The following is a 23,374-nucleotide window of genomic DNA, read 5'->3' as shown; positions in this document are numbered from 1 at the left end:
TGGATCGCAAATTCAAGCCCAATCTAGGCAACCTAATGAGACCTTGTCCCCCTACCCCACATATACACACACAAATTTAAAGGCTGGAGACATAGCCTAGTGTGAAGGCCCTGGGTTCAACCCCCATTACCAAACACACACACACACACACACACACACACACACACACACACACACACACATTAATCTGGGCATCTGGAAGAGGGATTAGTGTGAAGGCCTGAACCTTCCAAGCCCCCTTCTGGCTTCTCTGCCTGTGACCAAGGCAGGACACACGGCCCTGATATCCATAAACCAGGGATACTCAAGTCCAGATCCTGCCTCCAGCCTAGAGGTCACACTCCTCCAGTACAGCCAAGCCTACCACTAGCCAGGAGCCTGGAGGTAGCGTCCCTGCTCCTGCCTGCTGTTGACTACCTTATTCTTGTCCTCCAGGCAGCGGGAGATCACCGCGCGCTGGCAGAGGCTCCTTCAGCATCTACAGGAGCAGAGGAAGCAGATAGCAGGTGTGCAGGTTGTGCTGAACCTGCTGCAGGAGGTGGAGGCTGCCTCCGAACAGCTCCGGGAGCTGCAGGTAGGCACCAGATCAGCCTGTTTCTGGGGAACAGAGCAGGGTGTAGGGAGCCAGCACCTTGGGACCACAATGACTGCTCCTGTCTGGTCGGTCAGGTGTCAGCAAGCTCCACCGCATACGGGCAGCAGCTGGCAGAAGTAGTGGAGCTGCTGCAGAGGCACGACCTGCTGGAGGCCCAGGTCTCTGCACACGGGGCCCACCTGAGCCATCTTGCGAACCAGACAGCAGTGCTGGACCCCTCCCTTGGCACGAGTGTAGAGATGCTGCAGGCCAAGGCCAGGGTGCTGGGTGAGCTCCACCAGAGACTGATGGCTCTTGTCAGGGCCCGGTAAGAGCTCTCCCCGCCCACAACTCCTCTACCTTCTCAGGGCCTCTCTGAAACCCAAATTATTTCCGGCCCAGGACAAAATATTGCTGGCCTGGCAGCCTCCTCCACACTGACCCTCAGCAGCAAGGCCTCTGTCTCACCTGTCCAGTCACCCAGAGAAAAGAAAAATCCCCGTCTAAGGGCAGGGTCTGACCCCGGTGCGGCACCCCTTCCCCAGCCCTACTCCCCAAGCCCTCAGTGGCCTTGCTGTCCTCAGGCGGGCCCTGCTGGAGCAGACTCTGCAGCGGGCCGAGCTGCTGCACAGCTGCGAGGAGGAGTTGGCCTGGCTGGTGGGACGCACACAGCTGCTGGAGCAGATGGCACTGGGCCAGGACCGCAGCCCAATCGCAGGCGCCCTGCAGAAACACAAGGTGCCCGCTTCTCGGCCCGGCCGGCCCTCACCTCCCAACCTTCAGACCCTCTCCCTTCTCGTCATCGAATCCCATCCCTCTGGTAGGCCCTAGAAGCAGAGCTCCACCGCCACGAGGCTGTGTGCGCAGACCTCGTGAAGAGGGGGCGCGACCTCAGCGCCCAGGGGCCCCCTACGCATCCAGATCCCCGGGAGCGCACGGAAGCTGTCCAGGGAACGTGGCAGCTGCTCTGCAACTGGGCTGCACGGCGCAGACGACGGCTGCAGACAGCCCTGATAGCGCAGCAGGTAGCGGGAGCCTGGGGGGAGGAAAAGTGGGCGTGGCTTCTTGGAGGGGCGTGGTCCCGAGACAGCTTTGGGCAGACTGTGGGGCGTGGCTTCAAAGGCATGTTTGTCTGACATTCGGGGCGGGCCTTCGGGTGGGCGGGGAGCTATAGGCGGTGCTTCGATGGCGTAGTTGGTGTGCGGACAGGGCCCTGCCAGCGCTGAGCCCCGCCCCTCTTCCCAGTATTTGGAGGATGCAGCGGAGGCGGCGTCTTGGCTGCGCCAGCAGAGGCAGGCGCTGGAGAGCTCGTGCTATGGGCGGGACCAGGCGTCGGCCCAGGCCCTGCTGCTGCGCCACCTGCGGCTGGAGCGCTCTGTGCGCGCCTTCGCTGTGGAGCTGCGACAGCTGGACGAGCAGGCGCGGGCGGCCGCTGCAAGGTCATCGCTCAGGGTGCGTGGAACACTGCAAAGGGACTCAGTGCACTGCAGCAGGGAGCAGGGCCACTCAGACGACAAAATGGGAGGATCTTTGTCCTCCCATAAGCCCTGGAATCCTGGCCTTCCCCTAGGCGTGGGCGTGGATGTGACTCACTCCCCCATCCTCAGCGGCATCTCCCAGCTGGCAAGCCCGAAGCAGTGGAGCCCTGTCTGTCCTATGTGACAGGTCACCACGGACAACTGGGAGTGGCTCAGTTTGCCCACACAGTCCTGAGCATTAAACAGGCTCCACCAAGAATGCGCCTCTATTTTCAGTCCTAGAGTGACTCTTCCTCCCTAAGCCCTTTTTGGCGCTCCCAACCTGACAGCCCTTGTGGGTTTGGGGAGGCTTGATCAGTGTTTCCTGAAACTCCTCCCCCAGTTCATAAGCGCTTGGTTTCTAAAAGCACTATGGCGGACCTTTGGTGGCTGCCCCCTTTCAAAAAGCCGGGAGTGTAGCTCAAGGTGTAGCCGTCAAGACATCCCAAACCTGCGCCTGCACTTGGGCCCTCTACCCTCATGCCTAAGAGAGCTTTCTCTGCTAGGAGCCCTTTCTGCCCAGCCTCGTCGCCCCTGTCCTTTTGAGCTTCAGCTCTTATCCTCCAGATCAATGCAGGTAGCCTGGCCATGTATTCGGTAACTGGCTGGGGACAGGACCGTGAGTTCTGGTCCCACCCTGCCCTGACCAGCTTTGTGACAGTTCACCTTCCCAGGTTTGAAAGGTCCATCTCCCTGTTCCTTTGTGCTTATTCCCAGGACCACATAATTAGTGATTTTAGAAATAGATCTGTGCTAGCAGTTGTCTGGTCTAAACCCCTCACTTTACAGGAGCAGTAACCAAGGCTCAGAGGGGCCATGTTTAGGGACTCGCACTTAACCCCACTGGAGAGGGCCTCCCAACCTCCATCCAGGGCCCTTCGACTTCACCCCACACTGCATTATCATGTCTCACTCCAGCACTTACATTATGCAGTACTAACAGTGCTTTTGGAACAGGAAGATAACTTTGCTTCTTCCTGTTCTTCATGCCCTCCCTTCCCAGTTTGTTAATTATTTAAAGAATGAATAGAAGCTACCTGTCCCTTTCTTGTATCCTCTACTGCCCCATAGATCTTGGCAATGACAGAGAGGTCAGGCCTACCCCTTGACATTTTCAGACTTCTTCCCTGGGTGGGGGTTGCACCGTTGCCCTCACTGAGGCTGCTGAGAGGAGCAGCCTCTTAGTCACCTAAGTGGAGCCCTTCTCCCTCCATACAGGAGGATTCCCCAGAAGGCTGGAGCAGGACTGATGGAGGCACAACCGGAAGGCCCCAAGATGGAACCCAGATCTTAGCAGCACCAGGCAGCCAGCTCTCATGCTCCCAGGTCCAGATCCCCTTGACCTCTAGAGGTACAAAATCAAGATACTATGTGGGAACCTTAACAGGCAGTCACAAATGAAGATGTTAAACATATTCCATGTGGCCCTCTCTGGAGCATCAAGAGCTGAAGGAAAAAAATTAAGGGGAAGCAAACTGGAGCTCAGCAGAAAGAGGGAAAGAGATAGTGCTGGGCTGGTCAAGGGTGGGCTCCTGGGTGGGAAAGAGGAGCGGGTCCTGAGCAGCCCTCAGTCTGTGCTCCCACAGCAGCACGCTTTGCCTGGCTCGCAGGAGAGGCTCTGGACACCTTGGAGCTGAAGGACTCAGGGGACTGCCAGGCCAAGGTACCCATCAGCCATGGCATGGAACAGAAGTTCCAGGTACAGTCACCAGCCCTGCCCTGCCAGGACTTCTGCTGCTGGGTAGGAGCCCTGTCTGGACACGCTGGCCTCTCTGGAACAGGTGGCGTCTGTCCTGGGCCCTCCGGGGAGAGGCGCAAGGATTGCTCTCCCTGCTGAGCCTGACCTCGACTTTGACCCCATCACCATACTCCAGACGCAGGATCTCTTGACCCAGGACTATGAGCGCCTGCGAGCCCTGGCAGAGGTAATGCTCCTGTCCAAGAAATGTTCACCAAGCCCCTAGCTGGGGCAAGACCTCAGGCCGCCATCCCAGGGGCAAAGTGCTTTGCCCTCAAGGAGCCCATGTCACGACTGAGTGGGTGTCAAGTCCTTGGATGGATGCGGTGCGAGGGGTGCACAGGAGAGAGAGAGCCCAGGTCTGCTTGGGGGTCAGGGGAGGCACCTTGAGGAAAGGACATTTAAACTGAGACTTGAAGCAGACAGCGGGCAACCCTGGGAAGGCTGGCCAGGACCTGAGCAAAGGCCAGGAGGAGGCCTGATGGAAGGGGCTAAGGCCGGAGTACCCAGAGCACAGAGGCCAGGGAGGCAGCTGCTAGAGAGAGCTGGAGCCGCCCAGGGGAGCGCCAAGCCCCCGGAAAACATGCATTTGACCTAAGAGCAAGGCCCTTACCCTAAGGGCCACTGGTTCCCTCTGCTGGGTACCAAGAGGCCTCTGGTAGGATATGGAGCCCAGCCGCAGGGCAGGAACACCCTCTGGCCCTGGTACCATTAGCAAATGCTAGTGGGCTTGGGCGGGCAAGAGCACCCTGGGCCTGCTCTGCGCACCCTGCAGGGGACATTGACCCTCACGCCAGCCCTGGGCCTGCTTCTCCTCAGGGCCGCAGGGCCAGGTTGGAGGAGGCGGTGGCCCTGTTTGGCTTCTACAGCTCCTGTGGGGAGCTCCAATCCTGGCTGGAGGAGCAGACAGCCCTGTTCCAGTCGCTGCAGCCCCAGTCTGACAACTTGGACATCATGCAGCTCAGATACGAGGTACAGCCCCTGGGAGCCTAAGAGGTCTTGGGGTATCTCCTCCCCGCTTGTTCCAGCCATCCTGTCGTTCACTGCTGGGCCCCAGAGCCAGTATGGTCCTGACAAGGGACCCAGGAGCTGTCCTGACTCTGAGAGTGACAGACAAACTACCCCTCAGAGGCCTGGGTCCTCCTCCTTCCCAGAACTTCCTCGCTGCCTTGGCCATGGGAAAGGACCGCTGGGCTGAGGTCGGTCGCTCTGCTGAGCAACTGAAGCAGAGGCATCCTGGGGACTCCACGAAAATCCAACAGCAGCAGGCAGACCTGAGCTGGAGGTGAGAATCGGGAGCACAGGGCAGTGAGAACAGGAGGGGGCAGAGCCCAGGCCTGGGGCGTCCCTCGATGCCAGGTGGAGAGGCTGTGCAGGGTGAAGGACAGGGAGGAGAGGCATAGCCAGTCTGACAGCTTCTGGCAAGCAAGGCCTCATATGATGGAGACATCCCTGTACCCTCTGCTCAGGTGGGAGCAGCTGGCGGCCCTGAAGAAGGAGAAGGGCCTGCAGCTGGCCTGCAGCATGGAAGTGTGCAGTTTCCTGCAGGAGTGTGGCCCCACACAGACCCAGCTGCAAGAAGTGCTACTCCAGCTGGAGGCCCTGGAGCCAGGGAGCTCCAGGGATGGCCACCACGCCCTGCAGTTGACCCTGCAGAAGGTCCAGATGCTGGAGAGCAGGATCCACCACCTCCAAAGGGTGGCCACAAAGTACGGCCAGGTTCAGCATGGTGACAGTGCCCTGGAAGGCAGTGGAGGCAGAGGGAAGGCCTGAGCGGGGCGATGCCGTGAGGAAGGGGACAGAAATTGGGATGGGGAGAAAGTGGCTAGGATGTGCTGTGAGAGGGGCTCGGGTGGAAGTGGGGACAGTCAGCATCAGAAAGTGCCCTTGTAGAGAGGAGGGGCCACATGTTCATGCTGCCCCTCGGTCATGGTGGGTCACAGTTGTCTTCCCTTGCCTGGGGGACATACACCTGGGCACAGGACCTATGCCTGAGGCACCATGTCCAGGGCAGGCCTGACTATGCAGTGGCTCTGTCTCCCAGGGTGGCAGAGTCAGGCCCCGCAGATGGCCAGCTCCTGCAGGAACAGGTGGAGGTGCTGCAGGGACTTCTGAAGCAAGCACAAGACCGAGGGGCCCAGCAGGCCTGGGGCCAGGCTGAGGCTCAGGCCCAGCGGAGCTTCCTGCAGGAGAGCCAGCGGCTGCTACAGTGGATGGAGGGCGTCCAGGCTCGGCTGCACAGCAAGGAGGAGCTGGTGGACGTGGCTTCAGCCCAGAGGCTGCTGAGGGAGTACAGAGGGCTGCAGGAGGAGGTCCACCTTCAGCAGGAGAGGTCAGGATGGGAGGGCAGGCAGAGCCCAGGAAGGGAAGGCAGGATGTATGGTCACCAGAGGAGTGGCCCAGGTTGGTGTCCAGCATGGCTCCTGAGGCAGGTTTACAGGGGGTCTAAGGCCTGGGTCGGGCAGTCTGCATGCCTCGGGGAAGGTCCCAGGAGGCAGAGCCCACTCGGCAGTTCCATGCGGTCTAGTGCCCCTGACATTCTGGGTGACACAGACCCCACTGGTCCCTGGAGTCGAATGGCTCGGCACTGTCCCACAGGACTCCAGCCTCTCTGCCTGAAGGGATGATGTGACACCCAGCTGGCAGCCAGGGCTACCACATGGCGTCCTTAGGCTGTGCCCTGACACAGGGAGCCTGACAAGTGTCCAGTGGTCCCCAAGAAACATCTGCCCTGCTTGCTGCACTCTGCTTCTGGTCTGGGCTTACAGCAGTGCAGAGGAAGCAGAGGCTTTTTCTACTTCCCACAGCAGTGCTGCCTATCCCCAAACTGTGCGGGCTGCATGAAGCTGAAGGGCACTTTTCCTACCTGTTCAAAGGCTCCTTGTGGGCCGGCCACGGCCCTGTGGGCAGGCGTGCGTGTGATGTGAGTGATCCGAGTCTGTAGAGTTGTGCTGCCCTAGCGTGTCTATTTGCCTGGATATCCGCCACTGGCGGTCCTCATTTACAGGCAGGCAAGTGGGAGTGAGGGTGTGGCACGGCTGGGAGCATGGAGCTGCTGGGTCCCGAGCACTGTGCCTGCTGCATTCACTCTCTCACTCCCATGGGGCAGGGGAGCCATCGGGGTACCCAACTGCAGGCCTCCCTGCCAACTACCCTCACATCTGAGTTCCGCCATGAGAGACAGAGGAGGCCGGGGAGGAGGAGGCTGGGAGAGGAGCCAGATGGAGTGTGACCCTCTCTGCGTGTTGTCCTGGACAGGCTGCAGCAGCTGGAGGCTCAGGGCCAGCCCCTGGCAGCCTCAGATGCCCTTCACTCCCAAGAGGTCGCCAGGGCCCTGAGGCTCCTGGGCCAGCACAGCTGGGAGCTGAAGGCTGCGTGGGAGCGGAGACAGCAGTGGCTGCATGAGGGGCTGCAGCTGCATAGGTTTGGCCAAGAAGTTAATGGCTTCACTGCTGCCTGTGCTGACCACGAGGCTGTGCTACGCCTGGACAGCCTGGGGGTACGGTGCCAGGGATGTGAAACTAGGGTGCAGCTCTCCCATGCCCTCGAGGAAGCATCTGTCCATGGGTCTAGAAGACAGGCTGGGCAGGACCCTATCGTCCCAGGCATAACCTCAGGTCCCTACACCCCAGGAGGATGTGAGGGAGGCCCAGAGCCTGCTACAGCAGCACCAGAGCTTGGAGTGGCTCCTGGGCAGCCTAAGCCTTCGTGCGAAGGCTCTGCAAGCACGTGGCAAGAAGCTGGTCCAGAGCCACCACCCTGCTGCGCACAGGTGAGCCTAGCCAGGGGCCTTTGCTTCCTTGCCTGCAGTGACTGCTCCCTCAGGCTGGGGAGTGGGAGGGCAAGGGGTGGGCGGGCCTCAGGTCAGAGAAGAGCTCTTCCCACCCCTGCCCTCCAGGCTCGGAGAACAGCTGCAGAGCATCCAGGTGCAGTGGACCAGGGTCCAGGAGAGGAGTGAGCAGAGGCGGCGGCAGCTGCAGGCTTCTCTCCAGCTCCAGGTGAGGAGCTTTCGTGGGAGAGAGGGCCGCCAGGAGCAGTGCCTGAGAGCCCACCCTTTGCGTTGTCCCTCACATCCTGCTGCCACCCCCAGCACCTCCTGGAGGCAGGCGTCGTGGCTCATGTGTTTCTAGACGAGGAGCACGAGCTGTGGCCTCGGGCTCTCAGAGGCTGCCCGGGCCTAATGGGTGTTCAGCCCCAGGGCGGCACCAGCCAGGCCAGCCCGCTCCACGGCCCTCCCAGACCTTCTGCCGATTCGGAGCACGATGGTGGTGCATGAGCTGATGTAACCGAAAGAGTGCCGACCTGACCTCCTTCTCTCTGGGCGCAGTGTCCCTGTTCCCTGTCCCCGTTTGGAAAGTAGTAACCACAGGCCCCTCCTTTCTTGCACCCCAAAATCGGCTCTGGGTCCTGCTTTTCCCCAAAGGGTCCCTCAAACCCTTCTCCCTAGAGATAGGTCGACTGCCAGCCCTTGTGCCTGGGCTGGGAGACCCGCTCTCTCCCTGTCCTCGGGCAGGAGTGGAAGCAGGATGTGGCGGAGCTCATGCTGTGGATGGAGGAGAAGTGGGCAGCGGCGGCAGACGAGCCCTCCCGGGCACCTGGCAATGTTCTGCGGAGACTCCGGTGGCACCGAGTGGCTGAGAGCGAGCTGCTGGCCACCCGTGGGCATGTGGAAGCCCTGCAGCAGGTGGGACGCCGGGCGGGGGGTGCGAAGCTGCCCCTCTCAGCTCCCAGCACACACAGCCCATTGTTCGTGGAGCACAGTGACTGAAGAGGACTCAGCCTGGCGCAAGGGTCCCCACCGCCTCCCTCCCTCTGCTGGGTGTCCCCTTGCCCTGGCACCCAAACCAGCACAGAAGGCTGCTGCCATCCTGCCGCTCCACTGTCCAGGGCGAGCCCCAGAGCCCGCCCCCGCCAGAGCAAGGCCCCCAGCTGCTTCCACCTAATGCCTGCTCCCTCTGCTCTACTTCTGTCTTGCCTCAACCACAGCTGGGGACCCCTGAACTGCTGGACCCCAGGCGGCCCATGGACAGAAGCTGTGGCCCCTCTCCTGCCCCTCCCCTCCCACGCCCAGTCTACTGTGGTTGCCGGTGGTTCCAGCCACTCAGAAACAAAATGCCTTGGGCCTTGTCTTCATGTCAGGCTGGGAGAGAGCTGCTGTGCAGCAGGCCACAAGCCCGGGAGGACGTCCAGACCAGCCTGCGGGGCCTGAGTCGCAAGTGGGAAGAGTTGACACACAAGATGGCAGAGCGCAGGGCTGAGCTTGAGCAGGCTGGACAGCAAGAGCAGTTCCTGGGGCTGCTGCAGGTTCACTGGAAAGGCGCCGAAGGCAGGGTGGGAGCGGGCAGGAAGGAAAGAGCCTGCGTTGTAATCCCAGCATTCTGGGAGGCTGAGGCAGGAGAACTGCAAGTTCAATCCCACCCTGGGCAATTTAGCAACTTAGTGAGACTCTGTCTCAAAGTTAAAAATAAACTGGCTGGCTTCAGCTCTGTGCAAAGGCTGTGAATTCAATCCCCAGTACAAGAATAAACAGTCTGGATGTCCTGCTGCCTCTGGGGTGGCCCCATCTGTCCTGCAGCCTGTGGAGGCCTCTGGCCCACAGCGACTGGGGCGTGGCTTTACCTATCAGTAGGCTGGTATTTGTGTGCCCAGTGTGTGGTGGGCACTTAATCCTCTAGGGAGGAAGAAGCATGAGGGGAGAGGGCCAGTTTGGGCACTGCTAACGCAGCCCCTGTGGCCACCCCAGGATGCCAAGGAGAAGATGGAGCAGCTAGAGGCTGCCCTACAGTCCACAGAAGTGGGGCAGGACCTGCGCTCAAGCCAGGCACTGCAGAAACAGCACCAGCAGCTAGAGGGCAAGAGCCAGGTGCTGGCCAGCGAGGTGACTGCCCTCATCTCCCGGGCCCAACATGCAGCCGCTTCCCAGGCTGTCCTGGAGGAGGCCCAGCAGTGCCAACAGAGGTGGGTCCCTGCCCACCCCAACCCCTCCATTCTATCTTCATCCTACTGTCACACCCCACCCAGAGTGGCACCTACAGGAGGTGAGAGGTCCAAATCTCCTTCGCTTATAGATAGGCTCATTCTAGGATGGGAGGGCCAGAAACCTTGGCAGTCATCCCAACAGCCTGAAGTCAGGGGGTCCTCTTGGTGGCGAGCTGGGACCCTGTGCCTCCACCTGTCTCCCCTCAGAGGAGGTGTCCCATATTCCCTGGCCCAGTCACAAGAGGGACCTTCTCACTGTTCTTATCCTCTTGACTCCCTCTTCTCCCTCCGCTCAGGCTCAAGTCCCTGCAGGGCCGCTTGGCTGCCAGGCGCCTGCAGCTGCAGGCCTCAGTTGAGCTGAACCAGTTCAACTACCTGAGAAGCTTGGAGCTCACCTGGGTGGCTGAGCACATGCCCAGTGCCCGCACCACCAGTGGTGCCCAGTGCCAGGCCAGTGCCCGTAGCCTTCAGTATAAACACAAGGTAGTGGCTCTTTTTTTACCCCAGGACCCTGCATGTCCCATCCCCAGACTTGCAAAGCCCTCTGTTACTGCTCAGGGTCACCTGGCCTCTAAGTCCCTCTCCCTGGGGGTGCTGATTTCCAAATCTCTGCCCCCCTCTGCCCCCCTCTGCCCACCTCTGCATGGGGCTTTTGCTGTAATTCAGGCGTGTGGTTAAGGAAATCCCATGCAGCTCCTTCCTGTCTGTGGCAGGAGCTGCAGGCTGAGGTGAGAGCACACGGTGGGCAGGTGCAGCAGGTGTTGGGTTCCGGCCAGAGCCTAGTGGCCTCTGGCCACCCCCAAGCGCAGCATATCATGGAGCAGTGCCGGGAGTTGGAAGGCCACTGGGCGGAGCTGGAGCACGCGTGTGAGGCACATATCCACAGCCTGCAGCGGGTGGCTGCTTCCCAGCAGGTAGGCTGCAGAAAGGGAAGGGGCAAGGAGGGTTGTGATCCCTGCAGAAGGTAGCTCAGTGGTGAGGGCCCTGTGCCAGGAGCTGGCTCGTCCCCACATGGCCCCAGGCCCTCGGTGCTGGCTGCAGTGAGCAAGATCTCCTTGCAGGGTGGGGGAGGGCTCTATCTGAGATGGCCAAGGTGAATCAGCCCCATTCTTGGCAGTATTTTCTGCACGTGTCAGAGCTGGAGGGCTGGGTGGAAGAGAAGCTGCTGCTGGTGAGAAGTCAGGACTTCGGCAGAGACGAGGCAGCTACCTTCAGGCTCATTAGGAAGCACCAGGTGCCACGTCCCAGCTTCCCACACAGTGCGGTAACACGGTGGGTGGTGGTGGGCCAAGGAGAGGAGGTGGCTCGTCACATCCGTGAGGGGCATATCCCACATCTTGCTGCACCCCGGCTCTGGTGTCTTTATCCTCTCAGTCCCTCTCTTCCCTAGCTGCTCCAGCCAGCCCCATGCCTTTCATATGTCCTCCTCCCAGGCTTTGAATGGTGCCCTTTGAGTTAACCCAATGTTCTTCACCAAATGCTGGGGTCCAGTATAATGCCCCCTGCCCGCTTCCTTCCTTGGCCCACACTGCACAGCGGTCATCCTTCCCTGCTACGTAATGGGCTCCCTGAGGGCACAAGCATGTCTTCATGTTATGGAACACAAGTATCCCATCAGTGCTGAGCCAGTGGGTGACGGGTGGGTGGAGGGGTGGATGGGTGAGTGGAGGGGTGTGAGAATGAGCTGAAGGTTAGGTGAGTGGGTAAGAGCTGATGAGCAAATTGATGGGACATGGACAGGTAAGGGGTGGATGGACAGGCAGGGATGCAGGTGGGTAGATGGATAAGTCACCCATTCTGAGCCTGACAGGGCCTCTTACGTTGGCAGGTGCTGGAGCAAGAACTAGCTCTTTATTTGAGCTCCATGGAGGCGCTGGACCAGAGCGCCCAAGACCTTGCTGGCCCTGAGGGCCCTATGGTGCAGAAGAGGCTCCAGGGGCAGCTGCAGGCACTACAGGAGCTGGCAGCCACACGGTGAGGGGCATTACAACCCCTCAAAGGCTACAGGCAGCCTTACCACAGTTGACCATGCCCATACCATGGCCCCAAGCCCATACAGCTCTGTCAAGAGAAAGATGAGGGCAGGTGTGTAATCCTAGCACTTGGGAGGCTGAGGCAGGAGGATTGCTGTGAGTTTGAGGCCAGCCTGGGCTACATAGTGAGTTCAAGGCCACCATGAACCACACAGTGAGACCCTGTCTCAAAAAAAAAAAAAAAAAAAAGAGAGAAGGATGAGACCTTGCTGGGTGTGGCCTACCTCTTTACCTCTTTCCTTTCCAAATCTTCGATGAGGGCCTGGCTCCCAGCTATCCACCTCTTCTCCAGGTCCACAGCCTCTCCTGTGGCTTCCCGTGGTCTTCCTCTGTCTCCTGTCCCAAAGTTGCATGCTTGGGCAAAGACCATGAATGACCCCATCCCTCAGGTCAGCCCTTCAGTTGGCCCTGTCCCCAGGGGGTGACAACTAATTTCTGGGGAACAATGGGCTGTCACCACAGGGGCCGGCAGCTGGAGGGGACGCTGAGGCTGCATGAGTTCATGAGGGAGGCTGAAGACCTGCAGAGCTGGCTCACCAGCCAGAAGTGGGCGGCCACGAGAGGGGACTGCCTGGGAGAGGACTATGAGCACGTGCTGGTGAGGGGCTGGGGGCAGGGTGGACGCGGAGCAGGTGCTGGGTGGCGGGCAGCTGGGCCTGCTGCGGTGATGGAGTCATAAGCCCTCAGGCCAGAGTGGGCAGGCTATAGCCATCCAGCCCCTCTTTGTCCAGTGGGTCCCTGAGACCCCTTGCTCCCCAGGCTGCTTGCTGCTTGGCCCACCCTGTCACCCACTCCCCTCTCTTCTCAGGACCTCTGCACCAAGTTTGCAAAATTTCAGCGCCAGGTGGAGACGGGCAGCCAGCGGGTAGCCACCTGCCAGCAGCTGGCGGAAAGCCTGCAGGAGTGTGGGCACACTGCCGCCCCCAGGGCCCGCCAGAGGCAGCAGGACTTGCAGTGAGTGCCAGGGACCGAGTCTGGGGGACACTGCATGGCCCGGGAGGGGCCTTCCCATGACAGTCGCCCTCAGCAACTATGTCCCCCTCTCCCCCTGTCGTCCAGCCCTTCCACACCTCATTTCTATAACCGCCACCAGGCTAACGGGGTCTGCCCCCAGCCTATCACCTTGAGGCAGGCTCATGACTGGTCCTGACCCTCAGCCAATTTGCGAAGTAAATGAGGAGTGGAGAGATGTGGCCTCTGCCCTGAAGGCCTTTGTAATCTGATCAAAATACCAAGAATCACACAAGATGCAAGAGCATCACAAAGCAGAGGTTAATGAAGTCTGAGCACTGCTAAGGCAAAGGTCGTCCACAGAGACCCTAGAGAGACAGGAAGGTTTGCAGGCAAGGCCAGGGGCCGGAGAAGGCCTTGAGAGGGCCAAGAACCATTCAGGAGTCTCAGGCACGGTGAGCCCCAGGTATAAGCCAGAGAGGAGGCAGGTTGGCCAGGCTGGCAAGGAAAGGGCATTCAAGCTGACCGCAGCTGAGCCCTCCCCGCTGCTCTCCCGTGCTGGGCAGGGCTGGCTGGTTGGAGCTGTGGGAGCTGACCCAGGCCAGAGGCCACCTGCTCCGAGATGCTGAGACCACCCTCAGAGTTCACAGAGACCTGCTGGGGGCCCTCACCCATGTCCAGGTATGAGCCCGGAGTGTGGAAGGGGAGTCTTTCTAGGAGTGGATCCTTCCCAGACTCAGTGCCCGTTCCCCATCCCTCATCCCCATGGCCCTCTCCTCAGGAGAAAGCCTCAAGCCTTCCCAGTGAGGTGGCCCAGGACCTGCATGCGGCGGAGGCCCAGCTGAGATGTCACGAGGCACTGGAGAGTGAACTTCGAGGCACTGAGCACCAGGTGAGGGGCTGACTGCCCCCCAGCCAGGCCCCTGCAGGTGCCCTTCAGCTGGCACCTGGCCCTCCAGATCTCCCCCTCTCCCTTGGCCTCCAGGCAGGCCTGTTGGGCACAGCAGGGTGTGGCCCAGGGAGGCCCTGCATTCCCACATGAGGCATACATCTCGGGTGGTCAGCCCTTCAGCCTCTGTAAGGACATTACCTTCTTCCCTGTCTCCTCTGATGCCAGCTGCAGGAACTGCTGGAGGCCGGAGACAGGGTGCAAAAGCTGTGTCCAGGGCCTCTGGCCCATGCAGTGTGGCAGAGACAGCAAGCTGTGACGCAGGCCTGGGAGGCCCTGCGACTGCGCATGGATGGGCGCAGGGCCCAGCTGGAGCGGGCATGCCTCATTGCTCGCTTCCATGCCACGGTGAGGACACCTTCCTCTTTGAAGAGGGAAGATGTGCATGTGTGTGTGAGGCCCCCCATTCTGGAGGGAAAACCAGTGTGAACAGGAGGGCCAGAACACGAGCCCATCTAGACATTAGTCTGCCTGCCCAGAGGTGGAGCAGAGCAGGTTTGGCTGGACTTCTCGGGTTTGGGTCAACACCAGCGCAGGTGAGTGACAGGCTCTCATGCCGTGCCCGGGCAGTGACAACAGCGTAGTCCATAACGAGACTAGATGATCCAATAGCCTGTGGATCAGCCAGTGTCTGTTCAGCATCTGTGTTCAGCCCCCTGCTAGAGCTGAGGGTGTAGAGGGGAGGGAAGCTCTGGAATATGGAATTGCTCCCCTCATGGAGCCCACCACCTGGGGATATGGGGCTAAGGTCCCAAAGGTAAGACTGGGACAGTGAGCCTTGCTGTGGGGTGGAGGAGTCCCCATGTCGAAATGCTGGGTGGACCAGGAGGCTCAAACTGCAACACTATGAACAGACAATAGTTTAGGAACCTTCCTCTGCCACTTCGTCACGGTGTGAGCAGGGCCACTTCGCCCTGGTTGTCACCTTTGCTCAAGTACCTGTAGTTTGCAAGACACGGTCATGTGCTTGGTGCAGTGCTTGGGCAAGGGCCGGGTCCCTCCAGCTGCAGCGCTGCGTAGTCATCCGCACACCGACAGGAGACAGGTGTAGGGTTAGATTGGCGGCTCAGAGGCTGGTAAGCAGGGAGATGCCGGGTACAGCAAAGGCTGCAGAGGCAAAGGTAGACCCAAAGAGTTGGGATTCTTTCTCCCCATTAACCAGCTGTTGGTCTGGCTGCCTTCCCCTCAGACACTGCAGAGAGGGGACACAGGAAGGCCTGCTTCCTGGAAGGCAATGAGCAGCACGGTACAGGCACTCAGTGAGGGTCTGGCCTCCATGGGAGGTTCATGGACCCAAGAGATGTGGGTTGGATGGAAACAGAGAAACCAGGCCGTGAGGCCCCATGGCCTGTCCAGAAGCCCTCACCTGCTGAGCGGGTGGGGTGAAGTTGTACCTGTGCACCTGGTTCCTGCTACCCGCACTCCTCACCCTGCTCTCCCGGTGTCTGGGACCAGGTGTGGGACTACACTTCCTGGGCAGCCGGCATTCATCGGGGACTACAGGCAGAGGAAAGCCCCTGGGAGCCCAGCAGCGGCCCGTTCATGCTCATCGTCCACCAACAGCTTAGGGCAGAGCTGGAGGCCCGGGAGGAGCTACAGCAGCAGGCCACCCAGCTGGGCCAGCAGGCACTTCTGACTGCAGGGACACCCATCAAGGAGGTGGCCCCTTTCCCGGTGCCCCTAGCCTACTCTGGCCTGACCCAGCCTGCCCTGCCCCTGGTTCCTGCGCAATGCTAGCTTCTCCTCATAGGCTTCTCCTGGGTCCACGTCCAACTTACTTGTGCCTGCCCCCTGTCCCTGGCCCTGCCCCCATTCCCACCTCTATGCACCTGGCTCTAGCCCTGCCCCACACATGCCTATCCCAGATCCAGGATGGGCTCCAAGCCCTACAGGAGGAGCGTGACCGGGTATTTCAGGCCTGGGCCCAGAAGCAAGAGAGGCTACAGGCTGCACAGGAGGAACAGCGCCTCCTCAGACAGTGCGGCCACCTGGAGGAGATCCTCTTCGCCCAGGAGGCAGGTCTCCCCAGGCTCCTCTCTCCAGTCCCCCTTTCTTCCCGGATTTCTGGTGTTTCCTCTGACCCAGGGCACAGCAGCTTTGGTGGCCTAGGACACAGAGGGTGGTGTTAGGGTATCTGGGTCTCCACCAGTCTGCAGACAGAGCCCTGAGGGTATTGGCTGGAAGCTGGTCACATAGCTCCCTTTGTGCAGAGGTTGAGTTGCCACTGACCCCCACCTGGGCCCCTCTGTCCACACTCAGTGCTTGGATCAGCCCCACCCCGGGTCTCCTGTTCCTCTCCGATGCCCAGAGGTGACACCTCAGCACAGACATGTGCAGAAAGGGGCTCTGACCTTTTCCAGGTGTCCCTGGAAACCAGCACCCTGGGAAGCTCAGTAGAAGAGGTGGAACGCTTGATCCACAAGCATGTGGTCTTCCAGAAGGTGCTGACTGCCCAGGACAAGAAGGTGACAGGCTTGGGGCACCATGGGCATGGTCAGGTGTCAGAGCGTCAGGGGTGGGGAGAGTCCTGCACGGGTGTGTGGTGCTATGTGCATCCCCAGAGGCAGCACTCATGTGCCTGTGGAGCTTATGTATTTGGCTGTCCATGTGGCTCGAGAAGACCCAGGGTGGGGTGGGCCACACTGAGGGACCACCAAGGACATAGAGATCAATCCACACCACAGGGTCACCAGGGAGCAGTTCAGGTGCTGAGAAAGCTGGTGGGCTGGGACCATGCAGGGCTGGAGTTTCCTTGAAGAAAGGGCATTGAGGCCTGGGTGCTGGCCTTGCCCCTGCCCCATAGGTGGCCACTCTGTGTGAGCAGTTGAAGGCGCTCCCAGGCCCCAGGGGACAGGACTTGCTTCATGGTGTGCTGGAGCAGCAGGCCCGGGTGAAGGAGCTGGCAGAAAGCCGGGAATGTGCCCTGCACACCTCTCTGCTGATCGCCGGCTTTGCCAGGGCTGCCACCCAGGTCAGAAGGCTGTCCCCTGCCCGGTGCTTTCCCTTTAAACTATATTCTTCAGTCTGAGCTGGCTTTCATACCTGTGAATGAGGAAACCGTGGTCTGGGGGGACCTGTGGGTGGAACAACATAGACTCTCGTTCCCACCCCTGTTAGGCTGAGGACTGGGTCGAGGAGCGGGTCCAGCAGCTGAGACAGCCGATCCCTCCTGGAGACCTGAAAGACAACTGGAAGTGCCTGCAGAAACACCAGGCCTTTAAGGCTGAGGTCCAGGCCCTTGAGCAGGCCCTAATCCCTGTTGCCAAGGTAATGCCAGGCCTCGGCCTTAGCCTGCCCCCGAGTGCAGACTCCAGGATGGGCAAGGGGAAGGTCTCAGGCAGGGAGACGGTGCAGTCAAGCTTCCTGTGTCTCTGCTCTCCCCAGCAAGGTGAGGCACTCTTGGCTCAGAGCCACCCTCGCACAGGAGAGGTCCCCCAGAGGCTGCAGGCACTGCAGGAGAGTGGGGAGAAGCTGAGGAAGGCAGTGGCCCTCCGGGGCCAGGAGCTGGAGGACCAGCGCAACTTCCTGGAGTTCCTGCAGAAAGCAGACCTTGCAGAAGCCTGGATCCAGGAGAAGGTGGGGCCCAGCTGGGGACTGAGGCGGGGCGGGGAGGAGCTCAGGCCTGCGTTCTCTAGCTCCCTGGCAGGAGGGTATCCTGGCAAGAAGTCCCAAAGCCTCCACCTGCCGCAGCACTGCCGCAGGGGTTGGGTGCCTGGGGCCAGCGCTCAGAGTACTGTCCTCCCCTCCCCTCCCTCGGCCTCTGCAGGAGGTGATGGTGAACGTTGGCGACCTAGGCCAGGACCTCAAGCACTGCCTGCAGCTCTGCAGGTGGCTCCACAAGTTCCGAGGCACCACGGTGGGTGCAGCACCTCCACTGGGAAGCGTGGCTCAGAGTCACGGACGCGTGGGCTCTGGGGCCAAGGGTGGGCTCAGGGTCAGCGCTGCGCTTCCTGCTTAAGCGGGCTCCCTCTGCTGTGTAAGATGTTGATGTTATGTGAGAAGCCAGGGGAAGAGCACAAGGACCCTGTCTGTACTACTACTATGCATCTATAATTATCTCCAAAAAATGTTAAAGATGGTATGTGTGCCTCAATGTAGTAATCAGGATGTTCCTTCAGCGTGACGGTTCCAGCGTCTTGGCGGCTCCTTCTTACACGTTCTCCCCAAAATATACCAGAAACCTGCTTCTCTCTTGTAGTGTAAAGGAAAGAAATTTGGAAAATGTATTAACAGCAGGTGTTAGGGGCCATGTGCCAACCCTGTCCCCTTGACATAGTATGCATGGGTTTTAAAGGCTGAAGTGGTAGTGGTGGGACTGCGTAGATCCTGTACCAGGCAATCCCCACCCCTTGTCTTGCTGGGGCTGCCCTCCCGATGCACCCCTAAGCCCACCCAGTGGTAGCCTCAGCCCACGCCTGAGGCTGAGATACCCAAACCCCAGGAGGCTGGAGCTCATGTCATGCCCTCTCCCTTCACCTCTTTTATCCCAGTAAGCTGCATCTGAGTTTTAAGTGTCTGTTAGCTAAGCATGGTGCCGCGTGCCTGTAATCCCAGTGCTCTGGGAGGCTGAAGCAAGATCATAAATTCAAACTTAGCATGGGCAACTTAGTAACTTAATGAGACCCTGTCTCAAAGAAATTAGAGGGGGGTGTGATATAGCTCAATGAGAAGGTCCTGGATTCAATTCCAGTCCCAGCCGCGCTCAAGCCTGACAGTGGGCGTGTGCCACCTTGTCCTTGAGGAGCACATTCCCCGGCCTGAGAGACTCAGGCTGCGGGCGTCAAGCTGAACTTGCTCACTGTGCCTGGGAGGGCAGCCTCCGCACCTCCCACAGGAAGGAAAGTCACCCCCCTCGTATCCTCACATGCTGTTCCTACCCCCAAGTGCCAGCCGCAGTGCCAAGAAGGGACTCTGAGCAGGTGACCCCAGCGCCCTCACCTGCACTTCCCCCGTAGGACGCCGTGGGTGACACCTACATCAGGAACATCAGTGCCCTGTCGCTGCAGCTCAAGAACCAGGACCCTGAGGAAGCCAAGATCATTTTCCAGCGGCGAAGCCAGCTCAACCACAGGCCAGTCCCAGACTGGGGAGGCAGAGGGGCTGGGAGACAGGCCATGGGCCACCTCAGGCGCCACATGTCACCACCACCCCTTGGCCAGGTGGGGGACTTTCCAAGGCAACCTGCTGCAGTACCAGCGGCAGCTTGAGGGGGCCCTGGAGATCCACACATTGTCCAGCGAGCTGGATGACATCACCAGGCAGATTGGGGAGAAGGTAAGCGGTGGGGTCCCCTTGTGCGCCGTGAGACACCACCCTTCATGTGCCTCTTCTCAGCAAGTGCGTGGACACCAGTCCTGTCTGGGATCACCTCTAGTGAGGGCTCTATGGCACACTGTGGAATCCTCCCTTTTGGGTTGGGAAGCCTCCCACCTCTTCCTTGCTCCCTGGGATTGCTGTGGGTCCAGCGGCGAGAGCTCACCCTCTCTTTTCTCCGGGCCCCAAGCAGGACCAAATCCCATGGAAAGCTTGCCCCAGGTTGGTGTCCGCCACCACAGAGGAAAACGTGGACTGAATCTGGCTGAGGCAGAAGCAAAGTCATGCACAGCCAGAGAAACCTCATGTGAAGCAGAGGGAGCCCTGTTCTGGGCCTGCCCGGCTTCTTCCACTCCGGTTTCTGCCCTTTCCCAGCCAGGCCCAGGCCTCTAAGTATGCCTGCTCTGGATCTGAGTCTCCACAAAGGGATGGGAGTGAAAAGAGAAAAACGCTAGGAAGCACTACACATATAAGATTCTTACCTGAGAGGAAACCCAGCCCAAAGTCCCTCCTCAGATTCTTCTACTTCCACAGAGGAAGGTGCTGTGTCAACTACCTGGCCCTGCCGGGCCCTGCCGAGGGCAGTGGGCAAGGACTCACACTGGATGCTCGCTTTCCGCATTGCCACCCTGGGGCTGGTGAGGGAGCAGCTAAAGCAAAGGCCACACTGTAACGGCCCATTCCCACTCCTCAGGGTGCCGTGGTCCAGACCTTGGAGGGCACGGAAGAGCTGGAGAGTATACAGAGGCTGCTGTGGAAACAGGTGGTGCTGGAGCAGGAAGTGGGCCTCATCCAGGCGCAGGTGGAGGTGTGGAGCTGGGGGGAGTTGGGCCCGGCCCTGGGTGCTTCCTGTAGGACAGTAATAGTGAGCCTCTTAGAGCTTTCAATGACATAAACAGCCTGCAGTGGCACACATACCATATGTTCGCCACCAAGACTCTAAGGGATCATGGCAGACACAGGCCAAGGGGGCTTCAGGATCCTGAGAGCCACAGGCCAGGGGCCTTCCCAGCCAGAGCCCTCCCGCTAGCCTCTGATCCTAGCTTCTCCCATAGTGCCTCCAGCACAAGGTGGGCTGTCTCTGCCAGACACACCCTGGGGCAGTCCATGGCCTCAGTCACAAGCAGCGAGAGATGATGGACAGCTGGTGGCAGCTCCAGAGCAGGGTGCAGAAGTGGTATGAGCCCCTTGGGCCTTCCTCCCTCTCTGGCCCATCCTCTGCAGTGTTTCAGTCCTCATTCTTCCCCCAGGCCCATTTCTCTGAGATTCTGGCCTGTCCCATCAGGTTCACCAGGGGCATCCCATTGTCATACCATTCATTCTCAGACCAATAATCTCAGCCCTCGAGCCCTTTTTTGCTGTGGGGATTAAGAGACAGGAGATGACACAGGTGGGCATGGGGAAAGAGGGCTCAGTGGCCCTGGGACTAGCTGATGAACTCTATGGGCAGGAGGGAGTCACTGGAAGCTGAGCACCAAGTGCAGAAGCTCCGGGTCCTGATGGAGGAACTGCTGCTCTGGGCCCAGAGGCTGCGGGCTGAGGTGAACAATCGAGGTACACCCTGTAGTCTGGCAGTATCCTGGCAAATGCTGGAGGAGCACCAGGCATGCAAGGTGAGCTGCAGGGACCCTGGGCCTTTGGGGACCTCACCTTCTTACTGCCCTCTGTCCTCTTCTATCCCACACAAGGCCCTTCCCCACCTCTCCCCACCTTTCCTGTAGCCCTGGAAGGCGTTAATGCCTCTAGGAAGCTGAGCCCAGCTCTGTTCCAGGACGAGCTGGATGGCCGGAGAGACAGCATTAACCTGGCCCGAAGCACCGGGAAACAGCTGCTCGCAGCTGGGTCCCCATTGGCCCCTACTATTCACCAGACCCTGGCTGCCCTAGACCAGGAACTGAGCAGCCTGCAAGGGGCCTGGCAGGAGCACCAGGTGCAGCTGCAGCAGGCGATGGAGCTGCAGGTCAGTCCCCAGCCTGCCCCACCTCTCGGGCCTGTGCAACCTGAACAGTGAGGCCAAGCCAACACCAGAGGCTGCTGTGCCAGGGGCTTCCCCACCACACGCCTGGTCTGCTGTAGACTTGTTCATGGAGCCAGGCCCCTGGGTTTTCTGGGTCCTCTACCGACTTTCCTCTCCCCTTTCCTTTTCTCACCAGCTATTCCTGAGCTCTGTGGAGAAGGCAGAACGTGAGCTCTGCAATGAGGAAGCCTCTCTGGCCAGTGAGGGGCTGGGGGTAAGTGTCCATCAGAAGCAGGGGGTGCACAAGGCAGCCTGAGGGGCAACACTGAGACTGTCAGGGCTGCCTGAGCCTGGCAGGCCAGGATCACCCGCTACCCCAGCATAGCTCTCACCAAGCAGTTACTTCCTTATTGGTCCCAAGTGCCTCCCCTGGGCCTGGGGTAGGTTCTCTTTTTTCTCACCACCATACCAAGCCCATGACAGATGAGTGTGTCTCTCAGACAACTCAGCAAATCCTTAGGGGTCCATGTTATTCTGCTGGCTGCAGAGAAGAAGGTAGAAAATCTCTGTCTTCCCTGGACCTGGCCCAACCCTTACCCAGCACCACCCCAAGCCAGGAGTCACTGTCTTAAAGCCAGAAGCAGCCTTGAGGGGCTTGAGGGTGACTTTGAGCAGGACAGTGGCTCTGTGGGGGAGGGGTGAGCAGGATGGCCGGACACTCTCAGACTCCTGCTCCTGCCAGGACCCCTCCGCTAAGGTGGAGGTGCTCCTGCGAAAGCACAAGAGGCTTGAGCAGCGCCTGGAGGCGCAGGTGGAAAAGCTCCGCACACTGGAGGCCAGAGCCCGAAGCCTGCACCAGGGCAGACCTGCTGAGGCCCAGAGTGCCCTGGCCAGGTGCCAGGCCATACTTCTGAGGTACTTGTGGCTCTAGGGCGGTGGGAAAATGTGGGTGGACTGGTGTGGACCTCAGAGCTTTCCCTTCCTGCCCAGGCTCTCTAGCTTTTCTCAAGGGCTGAGGTTAGATACCAGGGTCCCCCCTACAACACACAGAAACTCCCCACTTCCTCCTTCATTCAGTGAGATACAGGAGAGTTTGATTAAGAATTGTACAGCAAGGATGTAAGTGGAAAACCGAGCTGATGGAACAGGAAGCAGGAGATCACAGTGGTTAGTGTCAGGGGTCAGAACATCCTGCATTCTCCACTGCCCGCTAATGGCAGAACCTGAAACAGCCTCCTCTCTGGCTTAGCTAAAACTCTAAGCTACAAAGAGGGACTAACAATAGTATCTGAGTCCTCTGGGATCTCAGCCAGTGTCTGGCCACAGGGCAGGGATCTCTGCTGCTCATTTAACTGAGGCTGGCCACAGACACTCAGGGCCTGCCCAGCTTATGATACCAGGTTCCACCTTTTCCCTCTTAAAGCTCACCTGCCTCCACCGCTTTTCCAGCTCCTCAGGCTTTTAGATCCAGGCAGATAGAGGCAGAAGCCAGACCCCAGACTGGAAGGGTCCAGAGAGCCCACCAGCACTCACAAATGTGGCAAAAGATGATATTTTGACATGCTAAGTGCATGGACAGCAATTGTGTGTGTGAAGGCTTCAAAACATAACATCTTTTTTCCACTTAATCTTAGCCAAAAGGCCGAGAGGCAATGACATCTTCTTTTCACATTGCCTTTCTACCTACCTTACCCCAAGCAGAATCCCTCTGATGTAAGGATGGCAGGGGCTGGGCCATCCCTCTCCATCCCTGCAGGGGGTCCTCACTTGAGTACCCATAGAGGTCTCTTTTTTTTGTCTTTTTGAGACAGGGTCTCACTATGCAGTTCAGGCTGGCCCTGAGCTCACTTTGTAGCCCAGGCTGGTCTCGAACTTACAACAATCCTCCTGCCTCAGCCTCCCAAGTGCTAGGATTACAGGCATGTGCCATCACACCCGGCGATGGAGGTATTTGAGTTGACAAATGGCAAAAAGGGTTCCTGGCAGACCCAGGTGCCTCTCAGCACAGTGCCACTGTGACCCCTACCCGTCCCGCCATCTTCAGGAGGGCATCTCTCTTCCTGCAAGCCCCTCTGCACACCAGCCAACCCCAACACCTGTCACACCTTCGTGGAATACACTGACAGGAAGTGGGGGGTGCAGGAGGCGGGGTGTCAGACTTCTTTTTCTATTTCTCGTAAATCAGGAGCTGGGGATTTAGCTCAGCGGCACAGCGCCTGCCTGGCAAGCGCAACATCATGAGTTTGATTCCCGGTACCAGAAAAAAACAAAACAAAACAAAAAAAAACCTATTTCTCATAAATCATTTATGATCTGTATTTTTGCACGTGGCAATGTACTTAAGGTACTGGTATGAAAGTACA

The 23,374-nt window shown here is 59.4% G+C and overlaps 1 protein-coding gene across 1 annotated transcript in view; it reads left to right on the top strand.

The window, feature by feature from the left end:
* The window catches only part of Sptbn5 (spectrin, beta, non-erythrocytic 5), a 41,293-nt gene that overhangs the window by 7,149 nt on the left and 10,770 nt on the right, over nucleotides 1-23,374 (top strand). Inside the window, exons 7-48 of the mRNA XM_013512416.1 lie at nucleotides 436-574; nucleotides 670-902; nucleotides 1,159-1,312; nucleotides 1,399-1,599; nucleotides 1,820-2,026; nucleotides 3,310-3,442; nucleotides 3,678-3,790; nucleotides 3,873-4,016; nucleotides 4,649-4,801; nucleotides 4,984-5,114; nucleotides 5,299-5,538; nucleotides 5,874-6,161; nucleotides 7,088-7,328; nucleotides 7,462-7,601; nucleotides 7,728-7,827; nucleotides 8,343-8,513; nucleotides 8,969-9,133; nucleotides 9,573-9,787; nucleotides 10,105-10,291; nucleotides 10,522-10,722; nucleotides 10,926-11,042; nucleotides 11,637-11,782; nucleotides 12,304-12,439; nucleotides 12,650-12,795; nucleotides 13,359-13,473; nucleotides 13,574-13,684; nucleotides 13,910-14,089; nucleotides 15,197-15,400; nucleotides 15,607-15,756; nucleotides 16,102-16,206; nucleotides 16,545-16,712; nucleotides 16,859-17,008; nucleotides 17,126-17,317; nucleotides 17,508-17,597; nucleotides 18,697-18,812; nucleotides 18,901-19,015; nucleotides 19,749-19,862; nucleotides 20,110-20,231; nucleotides 20,505-20,667; nucleotides 20,826-21,014; nucleotides 21,208-21,285; nucleotides 21,754-21,926. Coding sequence (XP_013367870.1) covers nucleotides 436-574; nucleotides 670-902; nucleotides 1,159-1,312; nucleotides 1,399-1,599; nucleotides 1,820-2,026; nucleotides 3,310-3,442; nucleotides 3,678-3,790; nucleotides 3,873-4,016; nucleotides 4,649-4,801; nucleotides 4,984-5,114; nucleotides 5,299-5,538; nucleotides 5,874-6,161; nucleotides 7,088-7,328; nucleotides 7,462-7,601; nucleotides 7,728-7,827; nucleotides 8,343-8,513; nucleotides 8,969-9,133; nucleotides 9,573-9,787; nucleotides 10,105-10,291; nucleotides 10,522-10,722; nucleotides 10,926-11,042; nucleotides 11,637-11,782; nucleotides 12,304-12,439; nucleotides 12,650-12,795; nucleotides 13,359-13,473; nucleotides 13,574-13,684; nucleotides 13,910-14,089; nucleotides 15,197-15,400; nucleotides 15,607-15,756; nucleotides 16,102-16,206; nucleotides 16,545-16,712; nucleotides 16,859-17,008; nucleotides 17,126-17,317; nucleotides 17,508-17,597; nucleotides 18,697-18,812; nucleotides 18,901-19,015; nucleotides 19,749-19,862; nucleotides 20,110-20,231; nucleotides 20,505-20,667; nucleotides 20,826-21,014; nucleotides 21,208-21,285; nucleotides 21,754-21,926 — 6,636 coding nt within the window. The remainder of the gene's footprint in view (nucleotides 1-435; nucleotides 575-669; nucleotides 903-1,158; nucleotides 1,313-1,398; nucleotides 1,600-1,819; nucleotides 2,027-3,309; nucleotides 3,443-3,677; nucleotides 3,791-3,872; nucleotides 4,017-4,648; nucleotides 4,802-4,983; nucleotides 5,115-5,298; nucleotides 5,539-5,873; nucleotides 6,162-7,087; nucleotides 7,329-7,461; nucleotides 7,602-7,727; nucleotides 7,828-8,342; nucleotides 8,514-8,968; nucleotides 9,134-9,572; nucleotides 9,788-10,104; nucleotides 10,292-10,521; nucleotides 10,723-10,925; nucleotides 11,043-11,636; nucleotides 11,783-12,303; nucleotides 12,440-12,649; nucleotides 12,796-13,358; nucleotides 13,474-13,573; nucleotides 13,685-13,909; nucleotides 14,090-15,196; nucleotides 15,401-15,606; nucleotides 15,757-16,101; nucleotides 16,207-16,544; nucleotides 16,713-16,858; nucleotides 17,009-17,125; nucleotides 17,318-17,507; nucleotides 17,598-18,696; nucleotides 18,813-18,900; nucleotides 19,016-19,748; nucleotides 19,863-20,109; nucleotides 20,232-20,504; nucleotides 20,668-20,825; nucleotides 21,015-21,207; nucleotides 21,286-21,753; nucleotides 21,927-23,374) is intronic.

This window comes from Chinchilla lanigera, unplaced genomic scaffold (assembly GCF_000276665.1).
Source record: "Chinchilla lanigera isolate Chin_1 unplaced genomic scaffold, ChiLan1.0 scaffold00015, whole genome shotgun sequence".
NCBI lineage: Eukaryota > Metazoa > Chordata > Mammalia > Rodentia > Chinchillidae > Chinchilla > Chinchilla lanigera.
This window is presented reverse-complemented; position numbering and strand designations above follow the sequence as displayed.